Source organism: Mesoplodon bidens, assembly GCF_964165515.1.
Source record: "Mesoplodon bidens genome assembly, chromosome: 13".
Lineage (NCBI taxonomy): Eukaryota > Metazoa > Chordata > Mammalia > Artiodactyla > Ziphiidae > Mesoplodon > Mesoplodon bidens.
This window is the reverse complement of record NC_138169.1, coordinates 829,876-852,068: the sequence shown is the minus strand read 5'-3', so window position 1 is coordinate 852,068 and position 22,193 is coordinate 829,876. Positions and strand designations below refer to the sequence as shown.

General features: G+C 41.5%; 1 protein-coding gene across 12 annotated transcripts in view; it reads left to right on the top strand.

The window, feature by feature from the left end:
• Positions 1–1,428: 1,428 nt before the first annotated feature.
• ZNF84 (zinc finger protein 84) overlaps positions 1,429–22,193 on the top strand; it is a 33,560-nt gene continuing 12,795 nt past the window's right edge. For 3 of the 12 annotated variants that reach the window (XR_014017395.1, XR_014017396.1, XM_081253367.1), the window contains exons 1-5: positions 1,429–1,817; positions 3,269–3,326; positions 6,446–6,632; positions 19,600–19,726; positions 20,548–20,643. Coding sequence is in view for 10 of the 12 variants with exons in the window: in XM_081253367.1 (XP_081109493.1) it covers positions 6,618–6,632; positions 19,600–19,726; positions 20,548–20,643 (238 nt within the window). In the remaining 2 variants the exon portion in view is untranslated. Of the gene's footprint in view, positions 1,818–1,866; positions 2,480–3,268; positions 3,333–3,363; positions 3,382–4,663; positions 4,802–6,445; positions 6,633–19,256; positions 19,355–19,599; positions 19,727–20,492; positions 20,644–22,193 lie in introns of those variants that run through there. The other 9 variants (XM_081253368.1, XM_081253369.1, XM_081253370.1 and 6 more) reach the window with 9 other exon arrangements.

Genomic DNA, 22,193 nt, shown 5'->3' with positions numbered 1-22,193 from the left:
GCAGAACAGAGAATAACATTTGTCTTGTTGGGGGTTTAATGGAACATTGTGACTGGACAGCTGCAAGAACAAAGGATTCGGGCACCAAGAAGTTCACAACAACGAACCACTCCCCTCCCCTTTTAGTATAAAAGAAGCCTGAATTCTAACTTGGGGAAGATGGTTCTTTGGGACACTAGTCCACCATCTTCTCCATCTGCTGACCTTCCAAATAAAGTTGCTATTCATTGCCCCAGCAAATCACCTCTGGATTTACTGGCCTGTCATGTGGTGACTGGCATGAGCTTGGACTCGGTAACACTTGTGTTCTGCATTTTAAGTATTAGTCCATTTTATTTGTGTGTTTTTGTTTTTGTTTTGGCTGTGCTGCATGGCCCTGGGATCTTAGTTCCCCGACCAGAATTGAACCTGTGCCCCTGCAGTGGGAGCGCGGAGTCCTAACCGCTGGACCGCCAGGGAAGTCCCAGCGTTAGTCCAGTTTTAAAAATCTTAATCCTGGGTATTGGTACCTTGTTCCTAACTCCTCCTTATATTCCACACTTAAGCAGCATACTGGCTTCATGGCTGAAGTCTGTATCTTTCATAAGGCTAAGTTAGGAAACAACTTTTTCTGATTTATTTTTTAAAGTCTAGAATGTATTTTTTCAGTTAAAATTTGTTTTCGTTTTATTGAGGTAATTCTATTTTCCCCTTATGTATTTATATTAATGTATATCCTGATCACCCTCATATTTCTAGAATAGAGTCCACTTGGTTTCTATTCTACAAAAATATTTCTATTTCTACAAAATATTGCCAAATAGTCCACAAAAATTATCTGTTGATAATTTCTCAGTATTTTTGCATGGGCAGCAATAATCAAGTTTTTTTCTGCGCTTCCTTTTCAAATCATACATCTGTCCATTTTGGTGCCTTTATGCTATTAAATAAATAGAAAATTTCCCTTCTAATTCCTCTGTAACTATTTAAATACGAGTTCTCTGATCACTGGATGTTTGAAAGAATTCACTGGAAACTCAATGAACGATGCTTTTCGGCGGAGAATCTCTGACGTTGTCTTCATTTCCATTCACGTTTGGGTTTTTTTGTTTCTTGGGTCGAATTTGACACATCTACCCTTTAAGAATCATTTGTGTCACAGAGAATTTCGAATTTATTAACACAAATCGGATTCTCATTCAATCTCCTATGTATCTGTGATTATTCCTCTTTTTTCATCCTACCCTTCACTCTCTTTTTTAAAAAATTAGTGACTTGTAATAACTCCCCCCACAGCCCTTGAATTATAAATTAACGTCCCTTTTTTTCTGCTTTACTATCTGCTTTTTGATGTTTTCTTCGGTTGAATTCTTAAGCCAATTCTCTATCACATCTGTCTACATACGTACCTATCACTTACCAATCTAGCTGATTTGGATTCCCGGTCTTTTAAAAAATCCTAATTCTTTACGTTTCCCCCGAACGCGCGTTCCCACAGCTCGCTCTGGCGGCGGCCGCCCGGGTCTCTAGGCGACCAGCGCTCCTACGGCGCTGCACGCCGCGTGCCGCGGAGCCTCCTGGGAAGTGTAGTTCGGAGGCTGCTCCCCGTCGCGCACGCGCAGCGCACGCAGCAGGTTTGGCCCTTCTCTTTGTCCTTCGCCGCCACGCGAGAGGCCAGTGGGCGCGTGTCCGCGTGCTCGTGCGCGTGCGCGGCCCACCAGGCCAGCTCCGGGCCGTCGGTATCCCGCGGGTCCGCCCGGGTCGCGCAAAGCCCGGGGGCGGGGCGGTCACGTGGGTCCCGGTCCCGCGCGTCCGTGGTTCCGAGGCCTTTTTTGCAGGTTCCGGGGCTGGATTTCTGTGGGGCGGGCGGCCGGGGCTGAGGGGGTCCGCGGGGGAGGGGCTGAGGGTCGTGCCAGGGCCGCCAGTGGGCGTCAGCGCTTGGGCCAGGGTCCCCGCGGCTGGCGTGCGGTGGGCACCGGTGGCCCCCGGGGGTCAGGGGGAGGCCCTTCGTCCGCCGCGGTCGGTGCTCGTCGCGCCGGGGCGTCTCCTGCCAGGCCGGCTTGGAAAGGCGGTGCCTCCCCACGCGCGTCCCTGCGCGTCCCCGGCCGCGAGCCCTGGGCGGGCGCGGTCGGAGCGCCGTCGGAGCGTCGGGACCCATGGCGGGTCGGGGAGCGTCCGGCGAGTGTCCGCGGCGTGACCCGGTTGCAGGGCCTGTGTCGCCCCTCCACCCTGGCTCCACCCAGCTCGCCTCTGCCTTTATCGAGAGGGTTTTTCCGAGGCTCCTCCATTAACGAGAACCCCCAAACAACTTTGACAGTAGCTGGCGGGGTGGGCACCGCGTTGGCTCAAGGCCTTGTCTCTGACGTGGACCCACGTCTGCCCCTTGGAACAACAGCCCACTCACGATTTCTGGGTCTCAGGCTTTTCATCTGGAAATGAGGGAATGGAAAGAAGTGAGCTTTTCTGCCCTAGCCCGGTGGCTTTTTGCTGTCATCAAAACGTACATTAGTTTATTTTATTTATTATTTACTGTTTACTTTGTTTCAACCACGTGGTGCTGGACTGAAACTGCTCTGCTTGCCTGTTTCCTTGGGTTAAGGACTTTGAAATATGTTCACTGTAGTTAATTTAGAGTATCTTGATAAACAGATTCAAATGAAAATCATTCATGATCCCATCAACAGGAAACAGTCACTGCTAACATTTTGTGCATTTATTTTAGTCAAGAAACGTGTGTATGTTTTGAATACACCTTACGTGTTCCCTTTAAAAAAAACAAAATTGGGAATATGCTGCAAATCCTGCTTAAAGACGTTAGAGTATATCACAGATATGTTAAGTTGAAATATTTTGTCCCAAGTGGGGAGTTTAAACTTACCAGGGGAGTTTTTTTCAACTTGCCCCTGAGAACTTATCTTTCTCTTGTTATTCTCGTTAGTCTGCCCTGGTGCCATCATTTCTGGGCAGGGGACCGTGTCATGCATGTACTGGGACTATAAACAGGGACTCCCAAGGCCTTTGCCCACCGCTGCCAATACAGTTGTTGAGTGCCTGTGGTCACAGGCTCTGGGGTGGGCTGCATGGGACCAGTGACCCAGATCTGCCACTTCCTGTGTATGTCATCTGTTTGGGGCATGTTATTGAACTTCTGTGCCTTATTGCTTCTTCTGTGATGAGAACTGAATGCATCAAAAAACACAGTATGGTGTGTAGAACATCTGGCACATAGTAGGTGTAAGTTAATGTTATTTTTTTCATTATTCTTTCCCTTTCCCTTGCAATTCCACAGAATTTGATGCTGAGTGGGAGCTACAGGATGATGATGAAGGTGCCCCTTCCTCCTGCAGGTAAATGTGAGTGCGTGGCAGGGAGAGCTGCAGTGCTCTGCGGGAAACTGCCGAGGTAAAGTCACACCCGTGAAGTTAAAAGGGGCCAAATTGTACAACGAAGGGCGGGCGTAGGCCTCCATTTGCTGAAGGGACACATAAGAGTCAAGTGTAAGAGCATTCAGGGAGAACGTCTCCCTCCAGGGCCAACTTGCAAAAACATTTGTTTAAATTAAAGGAAAATAAGGTCCAATCTGTACTGTGCTGAGCAAGTAATATATCAGAAATATTTTAAAACTACCACACGGATGGCGTGTCACACCCTGTCCACCTCACATTCTCAACTCTGTTCTCTGCAAAATCTGCCTCATTTTGACATAAGTGTCTCTACTCTTGATAAGTTTTTGCTGAAATCCAGCTAAACTTTACCAAATCGTTTTTGACAAAGCTACAAAGAAAGTTTAAAAATCACACTGTGAATTTGGCTGGCTGCTTAAGGAAATAACTTGAATGTGTCAGAATGCCGGCGTTTTTATTACATGAAATGAGATGACGTGAAAGCATAATGCAAAGGAAGCCGTGTGTGTGTGTGTGTGTGTGTGTGTGTTTATGTTACGATTGATGTTTCTTGAACCACTCAGAGTTTATTATGTTTTTTAGTGGTTAAATTTATTGACTTTTAAAATAAAATTGTATGGCTTTTGCCTTTGTCTCATGTGTTGGGGAGACATTTCCCCCCAAATTATACAAATATTCACTTGTGTTTTCTTTAGGTACTATCGTGGTTTCCATTATTTTAAATTCTGATCCATCTGGAAGCACAGTTGACCCTTGAACAATGCGGGTTTGAACTGCATGGGTCCACTTATATGCAGATTCTTTTCAGTAAATACTACAGTACTGTATGATCAGAGGTTGGTTGAATCTGCAGATATGGAACCTCTGATACAGAGGGCCAACTATAAAATTAATTATATGAGGATTTTCGAATGCGCGGGTGGGTCGGTGCCCCTAACCCCCAAGTTGTTAAGGGTCAACTGTAGTTTGTTGTAATGTATGAGATAGATAACTAGCTTAATTTTCTAGCTTTATTTTCTCTCAAGTGTTAATCACTTCTGTTCATTAAGTAATCCAGTTTTACTTTGCGTGTGAAATGCCACATTTATTGCATGCTAAATCCTTACATATTTGGGCCATTATGCTTTATTTATCTATATATCCTTTCTGGAGGCAGTGTGAAATACCTTTTTGATAATATAATTTTATAATATATGTTAATATTACATGGGCCTGTTTAAACTCATTATTTTGTATTTCCAAAAGTGTCCAAAGCTGTTCCTGAACCTTTTTTCTTCCAGGTGAACTTTAGAATTGCTTGTTAAAGAAAAGCTTTTTGAGATCGTGATTGGAGTTGACGAAAGATATAAATCATTCGGGACTGACTTATTTTTACTGTATGAAATCTTCCTATCCCAGAACAAGACCAAATGATGCATGTATGAAGTCTCTTCTTATAGTCCTCATTGGTGTTTTTAGTTTGTTTCCTATGAACCTTACATATTTCTTGTCAAGTATATTTCTGCATGTTTTATGTATTTTTTTCTGTTATGCGTAGATTTTACTTTCTACCTTTTTATTTGTTTAAATAAGAAAGTGGTTGATATTAACAGAACTGTGTCTGTTGATCTGGAAAGATGGTTTGCATAGCGGGAAGAAAGCAAAAACAGTTTTTAAATGTGACCATATACCTCTTAAGAGTGGTTATGTGTGGTCATAGGTTATAGTTGTTTCCTATTTAGCTTACATACATTTCTAAGTTTTGCCATCATATTTTACTTTTTTAATAATAATTATGGCTTATATTTGTTTAGTGCTGATGTGCACCAGCTCCAGTTCTAAGATGAGTATATTTTCACAATTTAAGATATATAAAGGAATCATTTCTTATGTAACCGGGAGGAACTTCAATATATGTTTCTGAGTTGGCACCGAAGGTTGAATCACAGGAAGACATGAAAGGGAAGAGCATGGTGTTTTAAGTGCTACTTTTTGGTCGTAGGGATGAGCAGGCTGTTCTTCATTTGTATTTCTGTGGAACTAAGGGGACTGAATGTCTGCATGGAAATAAGAGCTAATTCCAGGATATATGGTGTGTGTGTGTGTGTGTGTGTGTGTGTGTGTATGTATGTACACATGTGTACATGAATACACACAAATGACATTATGATTTTGGTAGTAAATACCTTGAACAAGAGGTAGCAAGAAAGAGAAATAACATTCCATTTCTGATATTTAATAATTGTGCAATTATGGGCACATTCTAAGTCTCAGTTTTCTTTCTATAAGATGGAGATTTTGTTAAATGCCTTTCGGGTTGTCTGTGAGGGTTAAATTGTAAAGTGCTTAGTATTTTGTCTTATATATAGAAAGCACTCAGCTGTTAGCTATTATTATTACAAGGAACTAGTCACTTTGCTTTTAATATCTTATTTATTCCTCAGAATCCCAGTGGCATTACATAATGATTAAAGAATAATCCTCCAGAAGTATATAACCTGTGTGCATCAAACAACATAGCTTTACGCATACAATCAACAGAATTGCAAGGAAAAACTGACCAATCTGTAATTATATTGGGAGAGTTTAACACACTTCCTTCAGAAAATGATAGGATTGGCAGACGTAAATTAGGAAGGTTATAGAGAATTTTAATAGGAAACTAAGGCTCAGAAAGATGAGCCTTAGTTTCTTATTTGCTTTTCCCCAAAGTCACAAAGCCAGCAAAGGGAAAAGGTCGATTGAAACTCAGATCTGTTATAATACAAATCACATAAGCTTTCCACAGTTCCATGTGCCTAACACAGAGCTGTCATGTCCTTCACAGCACCTGCTCCTCAGTGTCCTCAGTGGACACGGACTGGATCTCAGGATTACTTACTGCTGGTACTTCTTTATTTGTGTGCAGAGACTTTTGCTGTTCTTCTACGTTACATTCTGTTTCTGTTCCTGGTAGCCCTGTTTCAGTTATATAGGAAACACACTCTGGCCTTAGATGATCATGAATTCCTAGTTCCTAGCAAGAGGGGAAAGGATTTTTGGTGCAGCGTGAATATACCAGTTGAAGTTCGTTTGTCCCCAAGTCCACAGATCCTGGTTCCACACAAATAAGCCTGCTCGTGTGAGATAAGAAAGGCGTTCCCAGAAGCAGAAATTCATTCCTAGTGTAAAAGGCCTCACACCAGAGCTTCGGGGCAGAAGCAGAGGCTGCAGGACAGAACAAATCTCAGACTTGCTACTCATCGTGCAGCAGAAATGACCATGTTACAGGTGAGTTCATGTTTATTCCTCATTGTTTTTCCAGGGAATTAGAAGAGATGTGTAAGACCACTAGTGAAAAAGGAAAGAATAAATGGTTAAGAAATCAGGGGAAAATACCCTCAGAATGGAAGATCCAAGTTGGGACAAAATTGAAGCAGCGATATGTTAACTATAGGGCCTTGAGAAATTCTTAAAGTTTCAATTTTTATAAGCCTTACTGTCCTACATAATTATTGAATTCGAGCTGTAAACTTGGTTTTCAAATTTTTGACAGGTGTAATGAGTATGTTTATATGAATTGAATTATCCAAAGGAAAAAGCAAACTGATTTTTCATAGAAAGTAAATGTTTCTTGGTCATTCCTTGGTGAAGCCTTTGAATAAATGGTATAGTGGGTAATGTCCTTAGGAGAAAGACTGTAATAAATACATGGTATTATAGCCATTTTTCATAGTTTTCCACACAGTGTGACCCACGGGGAAAATGCCAAAGCAGAATTTAGTCCCCGTAATTATTTAAATTATTTATTTACCTCTTTAGTTGTGAAGCAGAATTCACATGGAGAAAAGTTCATAAAATGTAAAAGTACAGCTTAATGTATTATCAAATGAATACCCATGAAGCCACCATTTCATTTCAGGAAATAGAGCATTCCCAGCCCAAATGAGGCCCTTCCTGTGCCCCCTCCCAATCACAACTTCTCCCTCCTGACAGACGGAGCCAGGACTCCATCTTTTGTAACCATTTCCTTGCTTTTCTATATAATTTTACTCCTAAGTGTTTATCCTTAAGCACTGCCATTTGGTTTTGTCTGCTGTTGTGTATACTCGTTTGTGTTTTGCTTCTGTCACTTAGCAATTGCAGCCTTCTCTCCAATTAAGGTAGCGTCTCAATATCACCAAATCCAGCCATTATCAAATTTCCAGTTGTCTCATAAATTGTCCTCTGTTTGAATCAGAATCTAAGTAAAGTTCATACAGTGCAGTTGATTGATCTGTCTCTGAATCTTGCCTCTGCCTATTTTTTTCTGTCCAAACTATCTGTTGAGGAAGCCAGGCCGTGTATCTGTAGTTTCCCACGGTCTGAAGGCTTTGACTGAGTGGCGTGCTGGGTAGTGTCCTCGTCTGACTGATGGCACCTCCCAGTGGTGTTGGTGTTCTGCCATCTGCGTTTCCTGTGAGTTGGTAGATTCAGAGCTGCGCTTTCCAGTCCCGAAGCCACCGGCCACATATGAGTGTGTGAACTTAGGTTAATTCAATTAAATCCCTTTGTCACAGTTGCCACGTTTCAAGCGCTCAGTAGCCACAGATTGGACAGCCACGAATTGGGTGGCACAGGTAAAGAAAATTTCCATCACCACAGGAAGTTCCACTTTGAGGCTCGATCAGATTTAAGTGTGACTTTTTGGCAAGAGTGCTTCAGAGGTTGTGGTGCTTCTTTCAGGAGGTGCATAAAGCCCACTTCTCTCTCTCTGTCTTGCTGATGGCTTTATTCTCCTTATTTTTTTGGGTTGTGTTGGGTCTTAGTTGCGGCACATGGGCTTTTTGTTGAGGCACATGGGATCTTTTTGTTAGGGCGCTCGGTCTGATCAGATTTCTGTCTGGTTGTGCTGAGCAGGCTCCAGGGTGCATGGGCTCTGTAGTTTGCAACATGAGGGCTCTCTCATTGAGGCGCGTGAGCTCAGTAGTTGTGGCGCGTGGGCTTAGTTGCTCCGTGGCACGTGGGATCTTAGTTCCCCGACCAGGGATCGAACCCGCGTCCACTGCATTGGAAGGCAGTTCTTTACCACTGGACCACCAGGGAAGTCCCTTGCTGATGGCTTTAAATGATCCTTGCCCAGATGGATTATTTCATTAGGGGCTGCAAAATGGTAACACCCTCCTTGTAACACTTCTTTATTAACTAGAATGCAGCTTTCTGGCATGACAAGATATACCAAGGGTCAGTTTGTACATTTTCTGCCCCAGAACTGCAATTATATCTTAAAATTTAGTCATTACTTTTAAAAGTGTTTGTTGCTAAAACATGGAAATATACTAGATTTTTGCATACTGACTTGTTATTCAGGAACTTTGTAAGCCCATTTACTAATTCTAATAATTTTTCTTTAGATTTGATTAGATTTTCCATGTTTATAAAAATATCAGCAATACTTTTTTTTTAGTAAAAAGAAATTCCACTGACTTCCTAGTTTGATGAGACTTTCTATAACAAATAATTGTTGATTATTTTTCAATTTTTGGTGTGTTCATTGTTCTTTGTTTCATCTGTTTGTTCTTTTTCATACTTTTATATTCTTATGAAATCTAGTCCTTCTTTTTGAAAACTGTAAACATGCTTTTTAATCTAACTCTGTCAGATTTTTCTGTTATCTGTAGTTTTTGTTATATACATTCTTCCATTTACAGATATGCTTTATCTGCATCTATCGAGGTGATACTATGTTTTTTCTTAATCTGTTGAAGTAGTAAATATCAGTGACTTTTTAAAAAAATGTTAAATCAACCTTGAATTTTTGGGATAAACTCCAGCTTGTTCTTGATATATTTTCTTCTTTATGTTTTGCTTAATATAGTAGTTTGGTAACATTGTTTGGGATTTTCACATCAGTGTTCATGTGTAAGTAGGCCTTTGCTTTTCCCTTCTTGCAGTACCCTTATTGGATTTTGTTAACAAGGTCATGTTAGTATCAAAAAGTTTATCAGGGCTTCCCTGGTGGCGCAGTGGTTGAGAGTCTGCCTGCCGATGCAGGGGACACGGGTTTGTGCCCCGGTCCGGGAAGATCCCACATGCCGCGGAGCGGCTAGGCCTGTGAGCCATGGCCGCTGAGCCTGCGCGTCCGGAGCCTGTGCTCCACAACGGGAGAGAGGCCACAACAGTGAGAGGCCCGCGTACCGCAGAAAAAAAAAAAGTTTATCAAAAGTTGCTTCCATATTCTGTAAGAGTTTAGTAAAATTGGAATTATTTCTGCATTAAATGTTTACAGAATTAACTGGTAAAGCCATTATTTTGTGAGAAGATGTAAACTCCGGGAACCAGCATTTTCCACATGACCAATGCATGATTTATAAAATCATTAGTGGGTAAATGATCCATTTAAGGAGGAAGATAAAACAATAGATTTTAATGTGACAGTGTGAGAAGTTCATTGATATAGTTGAAGATTCTACATTGTAGCTCATCTTTGTGAGACCAGTTGATTAGTTTTGGTGTTTATGAAAGAAGAATATCCACAATTAACTAATTCTAATTGTTGTAAGGTCTTTTGGATTTTCTTTATGCAGTCATACCATCTATGACAGTTTTACATCTTCCTTTCAATATTTATGCTCTTTCCTTGCATTATATTGTACTGACCTCCTGGCCAGTACTGTACCTGCAGTACCTTGTGGACTAGAGGTGGCATTGGGAACACACTTGCCTCGCCCTAGGCCTGCACTGTCCACTACATAGAACGTCACAGCTGCTCACCTCTGGCACCAGTCACCTGGAGTTAGTGCACACTCTGCAGGGTGAGGGCACCGTCCCCAACAAGAGTGCGTCCACTTCAGTTGCCAGCTGTAAGTTTCGGGGTCCCCAGGTCACCTGCACTTCTGACCAATAGGCTGCAAATTTGGGGGGTTCCTATGACCCCCTCAGGTTTACTGGAATAGTTCACAGAACTTAGGAAAGTGCTATACTTAAAACTGCAGTTTTATTATAAAGGACACAAATTGGGATCAGCCAAATGAAGAGACACACAGGGTGAGGTCTGGCAGGGTCCCAAACACGGAGCTTCTGCGCCCTCTCCCCATGGAGTCAGGGCACATCGCCCTCTTGGCCCGTGTCCCTTGACCACCCAAGAAGCTAACATGAGGCAGCACTATCCGGAGTTTTTACTGGGTATTCATTGTGTAGGTGTGATTGATAAGATCACAGCCATGTGACTGAACTCAGCCTCCAGCCTGGAGGTGGGGCTGATAGCATCTGCCTCAGAGCCCCAACCCTCCAATCAAATGGTTGGAACTTCCAGCATGGGCAGTGCCCACCTGGAGACGCCAGGAGCCCACCCTGAGTTACCTGTTCCATAAACTCAGGAGGGGCCCACCATGAATTACAAAGGAAGCTCCATCGCAGGAACCTGGGACAAAGACCAGACAGTCTTTATTATACAACAGGTAGCCATTAGCTACGCATGCTCTTTAAATTTAAAGTAATTAAAATTAAATAAAATAGAAAAGTCAGTGCCTAGTCACCTTTGAAGTATTCAGTAGACACTGGTGCCTAGTGGCTACTGTATTGGATGGTGCAGATATAGAGCATTTTAGTCGTCACAAGAAATTCTGCTGGACAGTGCTGTTCTCGTCCTCAGAGAGCAAGTACTCAGTGTTTTACCATAAAGTATGATGCTAGCTGTACATATTTTGTCGATTATCAGATTAAGTTTCCTTCTATTCCTAGTTTGTTGATAGTATTTTACACTGAACAGATTTTCACCGTATACCTTTTCTGCATTTTGAGGTGATAATGGCTTTTCTCCTTTATTCTGTTAATATGACAGGGATTTCTGCATCGGTATCTTGCACAGCTGAAGGAACCCTCATTTGGTCGGGCTATGTTATACTTTTTATGCATGGCTAGATTCAGTTTGTTAAAATTTTGTTAGGAATTTTGATTCTGTGAGTTATTTGCTTGTAATGTTCTTTTCTTGTTGTGTTCCTGTCTGTTTTTTTTCTGTTGTTTTTGTTTTTGTTTTTTTTTGTGGTATGTGGGCCTCTCACTGTTGTGGCCTCTCCCGTTGCGGAGCACAGGCTCCGGACGCGCAGGCCCAATGGCCACAGCTCACGGGCCCAGACGCTCCGCGGCATGCGGGATCCTCGCAGACCGGGGCACGAACCCGCGTCCCCTGCATCGGCAGGCGGACTCTCAACCACTGCGCCACCAGGGAAGCCCCAGTTATCCATTTTATATATAGTAGTGTGTGTCTGTTAATCTCAAACTCTGAACTTATTCCTCCCCTCCTTTCCCCTTTGGTAACCATAAGTTTTCTATGTTGGTGAGTTTATTTCTGTTTTGTAAATAAGTCCACTTGTATTACTTTTTTTAGATTCACATATAAGTGATGTCATATATTTGTCCTTCTCTGACTGACTGACTTCACTCAGCATGATAATCTCTAGGTCCATCCATGTTGCTGCAAATGGCAGTATTTCATTCTTTTTTATGGCTGAATAGTATGCCGCTGTGTGTATATGTACATCTTCTTTATCCATTCATCTGTCGATGAACATTTAGGTTCCTTCCATGTCTTAGCTATTGTAAATAGTGCTGCTGTGAACATAGGGGTGCATGTATCTTTTCAAATTAGAGTTTTCATCTTTTCTAGATATGTGCCCAGGAGTGGGATTGCTGGATCGTATAGTAACTCTGTTTTTTGAGGAACCTCCATACTGTTCTCCCTAGTGGCTGCACCAATTTACATTCCCACCAACAGTGCAAGAGGGTTCCCTTTTCTCCACACCCTCTCTACCATTTACTCTTTGCAGACTTTCTGATGATGGCCATTCTGACTGGTGTGAGGTGATACCTCACTGTAGTTTTGTTTTGCATTTCTCTAATAATTAGCCTTTTTGAGCATCTTTTCATGTGCTTTTTGACCAGCTGTATGTCTTCTTTAGAGAAATGTCTATTTATGTAATCTGCCCATTTTTTGATTGGGGTGTTTGTTTTTTTTGTCAGATGTTGAGCTGTATGAGCTATTTGTATATTTTGGAAATTAAGCCCTTGTCAGTCACACTGATTGCAAATATTTTCTCCCATTCTGTAGGTTGTCTTTTTTAAAATTAATTAATTAATTAATTTTTGGCTGTGTTGGGTCTTCATTGCTGTGCACAGGCTTTCTGTAGTTGCATTGAGCGGGGGCTACTCTTCGTTGCAGTGCATGGGCTTCTCACTGCGGTGGCTTCTCTTGTTGTGGAGCACTGGCTCTAGGTGCGTAAGCTTCAGTAGTTGTGGCACACAGGCTCAGTAGTTGTGGTTCTCGGGCTGTAGAGAGCAGGCTCGGTAGTTGTGGCACACGGGCTTAGTTACTCCGTGGCATGTGGGATCTTCCCAGACCAGGACTCGAACCCGTATCCCCTGCATTGGCAGGAGGATTCTTAACCACTGCGCCATCAGGGAAGTTCCAGTGGGTTGTTTTTAATTTTGTTTCTGGTTTCCTTTGCTGTGCAAAAGCTTTTACGTTTAATTAGGCCCCATTTGTTTATTTTTGCTTTTATCTCCATTACTTCAGGAAGCAGATCCAAAAAAATATTGCTGCAGTTTATGTCAAAGAGTGTTCTGCCTGTGTTTTCCTCTAGGAATGTTATAGTATCTGGTCTCGCATTTAGGTCTTTAATACATTTGAGTTTATTTTTATATATGGTTAGCGAACCTAATTTCATTCCTTTACATGTAATTCTCCAGTTTTCTTAGCACCACTTATTGAAGAGACTGTCTTTTCTCCATTGTATATTCTTGCCTCCTTTGTTGTAGATTAATTGACCATAAGTGTGTGGGTATATTTCTGGGCTTTCTGTCTTGTTCCATTGATCTATATGTCTGTTTTTGTGCCAGTACCATACTTTTTTGATTACTGTGGCTTTGTAGTATAGTCCGAAGTCAGGGAGCGTGATTTGTCCAGCTCCGTTAAAGATTCTTTACTGGCTATTTGGGGTCTTTTGTGTTTCCATACAAATTTTAATACTATTTGTTTTAATTCTGTGAAAAATGCCACTGTTAATTTGATAGGGGTTGCATTGAATCTGTAGATTGTCTTGGGTAGTATGGTCATTTTAACAATATTGACTTCTCCAGTGCAGGAACACAGTATATATTTCCATCTGTTAATGTCACCTTCAATTTCTTTCATCAGCATCTTATAGTTTTCAGATTACAGGTCTTTGACCTCCTTAGGTAGGTTTATTTCTAGGTATTTTATTCTTTGTGATGTGATGGTAAATGGGATTGTTTCCTTAATTTCTCTTTCTGATATTTTGTTGTTAGCATATAGAAATGCAAGAGATTTCTGTGTACTAATTTTGTATCCTGCAACTTTACTGCATTCACTGATGAGTTCTAGTAGTTTTCTGGAGGCATCTTTAGGACTTTCTATGTATAGTATCATGTCTTCTACAAACAGTGACAGTTTTACTTCTTTTCCAGTTTGGATTCCTTTTATTTCTTTTTCTTCTCTGATTGCCGTGGCTAAGACTTCCAAAACTGTGTTGACTAAAAGTGGTGAGAGTGGGCATCCTTGTCTTTTTCCTGATCTTAGAGGGGATACTTTCATCTTTTCACCATGGAGTATGATGTTAGCTGTGATTTTGTCATATATGGCCTTTATTATGTTGAGGTATGTTCCCCCATGCCCACTTTTTGGAGAGTTTTTATCAAAGTGAATGTTGAATTTTATCAGAAGTTTTTTCTGCGTCTGTTGAGATGATCATGTTGTTTTTATTCTTCCATTTGTTAACGTGGTGTATCACATTGATTTGCGGATATTGGAAAATTCTTGTATCCCTGGGATAAATCCCCCTTGATCATGTTGTATGATCCTTTTACTGTTTTGTTGGATTTGGTTTGCTAGTATTCTGTTGAGGATTTTTGTGTCTATGTTCATCAGTGATATCGGCCTGTAATTCTCTTTTTCTGGTGACATCTTTGTCTGGTTTGGGTATCAGGGTGATCATGGCCTCATAGAATGAGTTTGGAAGTGTTCCTTCCTCTGAAGTTTTTTGGAATAGTTTCAGAAGGATGGGTATTAACTATTCTCTAAATGTTTGATAGGATTCACCTGTGAAGCCATCTGGTCCTGGACTTTTATTTATTGAGAGTTTTTAAATTCCTGATTCAATTTCATTACTGGTAGTTGGTTCATATTTTCTATTTCTTCCTGGTTCAGTCTTGGGAGATTGTACCTTTCTAAGAATTTGTCCCTTTCTTCTATGTTGTCCATTTTGTTGGTATATAGTTGCATGTAATAGTCTCTTATGATCCTTTGTATTTCTATGGTGTTGGTTGTAACTTCTTTTTCATTTCTGATTTTATTGATTTGGGCCCTCTTCCTTTTTTTCCTGATGAGTAATTTTATCTTTTCAAAGAACCAATTTTTAGTTTCATTGATCTTTTCTATTTTTTTTTAGTCTCTATTTTATTTCTGCTCTGATCTGTATGATTTCTTGCCTTCTACTAACTTTGATTTTTGTTTTTCTTCCTCTAGTTACTTCAGGTGTAAGATTGGGTTGTTTATTTGAGATTTTTCTTGTTTCCTCAAGTAAGCTTGTATCACTATAAACTTCCCTCTTAGAACTGCTTTTGCTGCATCCCATAGGTTTTGGGTTGTTGTGTTTTTATTTTCATTTGTCTTTATGTATTTTTTCATTTCCTCTTTGAATTGTTCAGTAATCCGTTGGTTGTTTAGTGGCATGTTGTTTAGCCTCTACATGCTTGTGTTTTTTTGCCGTTTTTTTCTTGTAGTTGATTTCTAGTCTCAACAACATTGTGGTTGGAAAAGATGCTTGATATGATTTCAGTTTTCTTAAATTTACCCAGGCGTGTTTTGTGGTCTAGCATGTAGTCTGGAGAATGTTCCATGTGCTCTTGAAAAGATTGTACGTTCTGCTGCTTTTGAATGGAATGCTCTGTATATATCAATTAAGTCCATTTGGTCTAATATGTTCTTTAGGGCCAGTGTTTCCTTATTGATTTTTTTAGTCTAGATGATCTGTCCATTGATGTAAGTGGGCTGTTAAAGTCCCCTACTACTGTTGTGTTACTGTCGATTTCTCCTTTTATGTCTGTTAATATTTGCATTATATATTGAGGTGCTCCTACGTTAGGTGCATATGTATTTACAATTGTTATATCTTCTTTTTGGATTCGTCCCTTGATCATGATGTAGTGTCCTTTTTTGTCTCTTGTAACAGTCTTTATTTTAATGTCTATTTTGTCTGATATAAGTACTACTACTCTGGCTTTCTTTTGATTTCCATTTGTGTGGAATACCTTTTTTCATCCCCTCACTTTCAGTCTGTGTGTGTCCCTAGATCTGAAGTGAGTCTCTTGTAGACAGTATGTATATGGGTCTTGTTTTTTTTTATCCGTTCAGCCACTCTGTGCCTTTTGATTGGAGCATTTAGTCCATTTACACTTAAGGTAGTTATCAATATGTTTGTTCTTATTGCCATTTTGTTAATTGTTTTGGATTTGTTTTTGTAGGTCTTTTTTTCCCCTTGTTTTGTTCTCGTCTCCTGTGATTTGATGACTATCTTTAGTGTTATGCTTGGATTCCTTTTTCTTTTTTGTGTGTGTATCTATTATAGATTTTTTGGTTTGCAGTTACCATGAGGTTTTTGTATATCAGACTGTATATATATGTGATTGTTTTAAGTTGCTGATCTTTTAATTTCAAATGCATTTTAAAAACCCTTCATTTGGGGGCTTCCCTGGTGGCGCAGTGGTTGAGAGTCTGCCTGCCGATGCAGGGGACACGGGTTTGTGCCCTGGTCTGGGAGGATCCCACGTGCTGCGGAGTGGCTGGTCCCGTGAGCCATGGCTGCTGAGCCTGCGTGTCCGGAGCCTGTGCTTCACAACGGGAGAGGCCACAACAGTGAGAGGCCCGTGTACCACAAAAAAAAAACAAAAAACAAAAAACCTGCATTTGTATTCTCCTCCCCTCACGATTACTGTTGTTGATATCATGTTTTACATCTAATTGTTTTATGTATCCCTTAACTGCTTGTTGTGGATATAAATGATTTTACTACTTTTGTCTTTTAACCTTCCTACTAGCTTTGTGTGTAGATGATTTCCTCCCTTTACTGTGTGTTTGCCTTTACTGGTGAGCTTTTTTGTTTGATAATTTTCTTGCTTCTAGTTGTAACCATTTCTTTTTCACCTAGAGATGTTCCTTTTACATTTGTTGTAAAGCTGGTTTGGTGCTGCTGAATTCTTTTAGCTTTTGTTTGTGAAGTTTTTGATTTCTCCATCAAATCTGAACAAGAGTGTTGCTGGGTAGAGTATTCTTGGTTGTAGGTTTTTCCCTTTCATCACTTTAAATATATCATGCCATATATGGCCTGCTGAAAAATCTGGCAAGCTGAAAAAATCAGCTCATAGTCTTATGGGAGTTCCCTTGTATGTTATTTGTTGCTTTTCCCTTAATGCTTTTAATATTCTCTCTTCATCTTTATTTTTTGTCAGTTTGATTACAGTGTGTCTTGGTGTGTCCCTTTTTGGGTTAATCCTGTATGGGACTCTCTGCACTTCTTGGCTTAGGTGACTGTTTCTTTTCCCAGGTTAGGGACATTTTCAGCTGTTACCTTTTCAAATATTTTCTCAGGTCCTCTCTCTCTTCTCCTCTGGGACCATGTACAAGTTTTTGTATGAGCATGTATTTATTTCTCTTGGGTACATACCTAAGAGTGTAATTGCTGGGTTGTATGGTAAAATTATATTTAACTTCTAAAGAAGTTGCCACAGTTCCAGTGTCTGAACGTTTTATATTTCTCCCAGTATGAAGTTCCAGTTTCTCCACAACTTTTTGAACACTCGTTATTGTGTCTTTTTGATTACAGTCATTCTAGTGAACATGAAGTGGTGTCTCATTGTGGTTTTAATATGCATTTCCTTAATAAGTAATGATGTTGGTCATCATTTCACGTGCATATTAGCCATTTCTGTATCTTCTGTATTAAAATGTATTCAAATATTCTGCCTATTTTTTAATTGGGTTACTTATCTTTTATTATTGAGTTTTTAAAATAAGCTTTTGGGTCAAGTTCTTTATCATAAATAGGATTTACAAATAATTTTTTTCAGTCTGTGGCTTGTCATTTCATTTTTCAGTTACGTTGGTTGAAGTGCAAAGTTTTAAATTTTATTTTGCCACTTCAATAGGAATGTAGAAACCTCACCACTGTCTAGGCCCCTCACCCTCTTTCCTTTATATCGTAACTGTCTTACACCTGCATACACTGAAAACTCCATCAGAAAACATTACGATTTTTGCTGTCAACCATGAAACATATTTAAAGAACTGAAGAGGAGAATAGTGTATTTTATTTGCCCATATATTTGCCATTTCTGTTCTTTCTTCATTCTCGATTTTTTTAACTTGCCTTCTGGTATCATGTCCATCTGAAGATTTTCCACTAGTAAATCTTTTAGAGCAGGTCTGCTACCCTTGAATTCTCTTAGTTTTTCTTCATAAGAAAGTATTATCTCACACTATTCCTTTTTTTAAATATAAATTTATTTATTTTACTTTAGTTATTTATTTTTGGCTGCATTGGGTCTTCGTTGCTACACACAGGCTTTCTCTATTTGTGGCGAGCGGGGGCTACTCTTCATTGCGGAGTGCAGGCTTCTCATTGTGGTGGCTTCTCTTGTTGTGGAGCATGGGCTCTAGGTGCTCGGGCTTCAGTAGTTGTGGCACGCAGGCTCAGTAGTTGTGGCTTGCAGGCTCTAGAGCTCAGGCTTGGTAGTTGTGGCACATGGGCATAGTTGCTACACGGCATGTGGGATCTTCCTGCACCAGGGATTGAACCCACATCCCTTGCATTGGCAGGTGGATTCTTAACCCCTGCACCACCAGGGAAGTCCCTCTCATTCTATTCCTGATGAATATTGAAGCTGGCTACAGAATTCTGTCTTAGCAGGTCTTTCCTTTCAGCGCTTCCTTCTGGCCTCTTTGCTATTTAATAAGACATTTGCAGTCATTTGAATCACTGTTCCCTATAAGTGATGTGATTTTGTCTTCATCTTGTAGCAGTTTGGTTGTGATGTGATTGGTCATGGATTTCTTTGTGTTTATCCAGTTGGGGTGTTCACTGAGCTTGTTGAATCTGCAGGCTTATATCTTTTGCCAAATTTGGGGGAGGGTTTAGCCTCATTTAGCCCATTCCTTGAGACTTTTTGTCCACCATGCTCTTTCTTTTCTCTTTCTGGGACTCCCATGACATCATTTGCTTTGTCTTGCAGTGACCTGAGCTCTGTCCGTTCTCAAGTTTTTCTCTCTTGGTTGCTCAAAATGGATACTTTCTATGGACTGTCTTTCAGATTCCCTTGCGACTCTCAAAGTCTGTGATGTGCTGTTTCTTATTTTCTGATGGTATTCTGGATTTTTTAAAGAGTGTTTGTGCTTTCTTGTCGTCTTAGGAGACTTTGGGACAGAAATCCATCTTGATCTAAAATCCAGATACCTTTCTAAAAGTTTAATTTGGTTATATCATTTCCATCCTGTAAAAGCTCTAGTGGCTAACTGTCAGCAGCAAGAAGGTGGTGTGGTCACCACGTCTGCCCTGCCCCCACTGTGGCCTGCAGTCCAGTCACTGCCCCGCGCCCTGTGGCCTTGTCTGACTGCACTCTTGGTACCACCTCAGCCCCAGCAGTGCGGGGCCCCATATTGGAGCTGCTGTCTCTCAGAAGGCTTTTGCATCCCCTTTTCTGTAGAAAGCACTACTAATTTCCTAAAACTCGTTTCAAGCTTCACCTCTTCAGTAGAGGCTGATGTGACCGACCACAGGTGGAGTGCCATGCTCCCTGCTCCTGACGCATGTCATGCCCTCCCCGTCTTTCTGTCTCAGCTCTTAAAGCAGTTTCTTTTATTCATAGGTGTACCTGCTTGCAGCTGTCTGCGAACTGAGCCGTTTCTCAGGATACTACTTCATTATCTGTCTTTTGCTGTCATCTCTTCTGGTGCCAGATTTGAGGTTCAGTAAATATTGTTTTGGTGGTTTGGAAGATTTAAAGTCGTGTATTTCGGTTCTCATGTAAGTGGAAGGATGAAAGAATGCATCATGGCATTTTATCTCACAAAATAAGAGTGCAAAACTAGGGACCCAGTAGACATTCTGTAATTTGCCTTGGTGAGAATGATGTGCTCAAGCTCTGGTACTTCTTTCCCACATTACCTAGTGATACCTCCTTCTGATTCACTGGGATTGTGCTCTTACAGGGGTCATTCTCATTTGAAGATTTATCTGTGGACTTCACCCAGAAGGAATGGCAACTACTGGCCCCTTATCAGAAGGACTTATACAAGGATGTCATGTTGGAGAACTATAGCAGCCTCGTGTCACTAGGTAAGAGAAGCTGCCTAGGAATTCCCTGGCAGTCCAGCAGTTAGGACTCTGTGCTTCGACTGCAGAGGGCAAAAGTTCGATCCCTGTTTGGAGAACTCAGATCCCGCAAGCCGTGAGTGTGGCCAAAAAAAGAAGAAAAAAAAAAAAAGGAAACTTGCCAGAGGACCTCATATTGTGTCTAGTACCTGCTTGTTCTTTTTTAGTTGCTGAGAGCTCTGGGACTTCCAAATTTTTTAATGATTTTGGACCTAAATTTAGGAGATCAAAGTTCTTGGACTGTGACTCCAGGGAAAGTATTTGGATCTCACCTTCCAATAATGAAGTCTTAATTTCATTGTGCAGCCTCTGAAGCTAATAGTAACAGTGGTAGTGGTAGCTCCTGAAGCATGTAATTAACTGTATTTCACATATCGTACATATATTGGCTCACTTAATCATAAGAGCAATCCTGTGTGGCAGGTGTGTTACTTTCCTTTTTTTCTTTTTTTTATTCTAATGAGGAAATTGAGGCAAAGGAGGTTAAGTAACTTTCGCAAGGACTGACAGCTAGTAAATGAAAGAGCCCGAATTTGAACCCAGGCAGACCGGCTACAGTGTCTCTGAACGGTTTATGGTTTTGGACTTGAATTATAGAAGTCAAAGATTCTTAGACCTTATTAGCCACTGAGGAGACCATTACCTTTCCTCTGAGAATTATTTACTCTGTTGATATTCAGATGGGTGGCTTCACTGGGCCAACTAATGCCAAACCTTGCTCATTCTTCAGAGGCCTCAGAGGCCAAGCAGTGGGGGCCAAGGCCTTTGTGATTTCCCCTGAACAGGGTATGAAGTTATGAAACCTGGTGTCATCCTCAAGTTGGAGCACGGAGAAGAGCCGTGGACAGGAGATGGAGAAATTCCAGGTTCAGACTCTCCAGGTGAGTGTATGAGGACCAGACCGAGGGGAGAATGTGGAAGTTCAGTCTCAGCTGGGTAGGTTTGGTATCTTTGAAATGTGCCTTAGAGAGCTCTTCTCAAAATCTCCAACCTTTGATGGCGATTCAGAACAGTTGATGTAAGCTACTCAGGTAAAGCACATTTACATGTGACTTCTTTGCTCATAGCTTGAAGTGATATATTTCCAGCTGGTCTGGGCCATGATGTTATTCCCTGTCTGTCACATCTGGGACTTTGACTTCTCGTTAGGTATTCTGTCCCCTGATGTGGTTAATCTTCTTCTGTCCTCCCTCCTTCTGTGGTCAGAGACACCTGTGCTTGTCCACCAGGGCTTTATTTTCCCTCACTTTGGGCATCTCTGGCATGAAGCGCTCTCTGTTCAGTCTCATTATGTCAGAAAATGGATTTTTGTTCCTCCCAAACCATTGGTCCATTTCTTCCCCCCCCCCTTTTTTTTAAAGGAATGTAGCACAATCATTTTAAAAAAAATTTTTTTAACAGATTTATTTGTTTATTTTTGGCTGCGTTGGGTCTTCATTGCTGCGCGTGGGGTTTCTCTAGTTGCAGAGAGCAAGGGCTACTCTTTGTTGCGGTGCGCAGGCTTCTCATTGCGGTGGCTTCTCTTGTTGCGGAGCACGGGCTCTAGGTGCGCAGGCTTCAATAGTTGTGACATGTGGGCTCAGTCGTTGTGGCTCGCAGGCTCAGGAGTTGTGCACAGGCTTAGTTGCTTAGTTGATCCCGTGGCATGTGGGATCTTCCCAGACCAGGGCTCAAACCCGTGTCCCGTGCACTGGCAGGCAGATTCTTAACCACTGTGCCACCAGGGAAGTCCCATCTTCCCTTTTTAAATTAGGTTCCGGTGTGCTTTTTCTGTGGCTTAGACACCATGGAGTACCTGGAATTATCTCTTCCTAACATGTTTTCTTATTATTTAAGTTTTTTGCCCTTTGGAAAACATCTTTTTAAAGACTTCTCAATTCCCACTTAAAACTGGGCCTAATCTTGAACTTCTCAAATTGCTAGATAGATCCAGGTTCTCATCTCCTTTTGTAAGTTGTCTTATGTGGCACCACCAAGCATCCCGCAGTGCTCTGATCAGCTGGACTTCCCTCCTCTTTCCTTGCTGTGATATTGACTTACTTCAAGGCCCCTCAAAAACAGACCCTGAGATACTTATCTGAGTGCAAGAACTTAGTGGGGCTGTGACCCCACAGTGTTAGTGGGAGAAGGGGAAGTGAGATGGGGCGGGGGAGGAATGCACAAAGGGTGTGCTGCTGGGAACGCTCTGAGGGACCAGGAAGCTGGTATCACCCTAACCCTCCTGTCTCTCAGTGACTGAGCACTGCTGCAGGGAACATTAGGGCTCCAGAGTGTTTAGCATCCCTGCACATGGCCCAGACGTGCACTTGCAGCCCACGGAAGGTCTTGGTGGAGAGATATGGGCACCTGGGGCGGGCCCCACAGTCAGCTCGAGCTTCAGTGTCCTCTGAGTGTAGCTGAGGGAGCAGGTGAGGCTGAGGACCCATGGAGC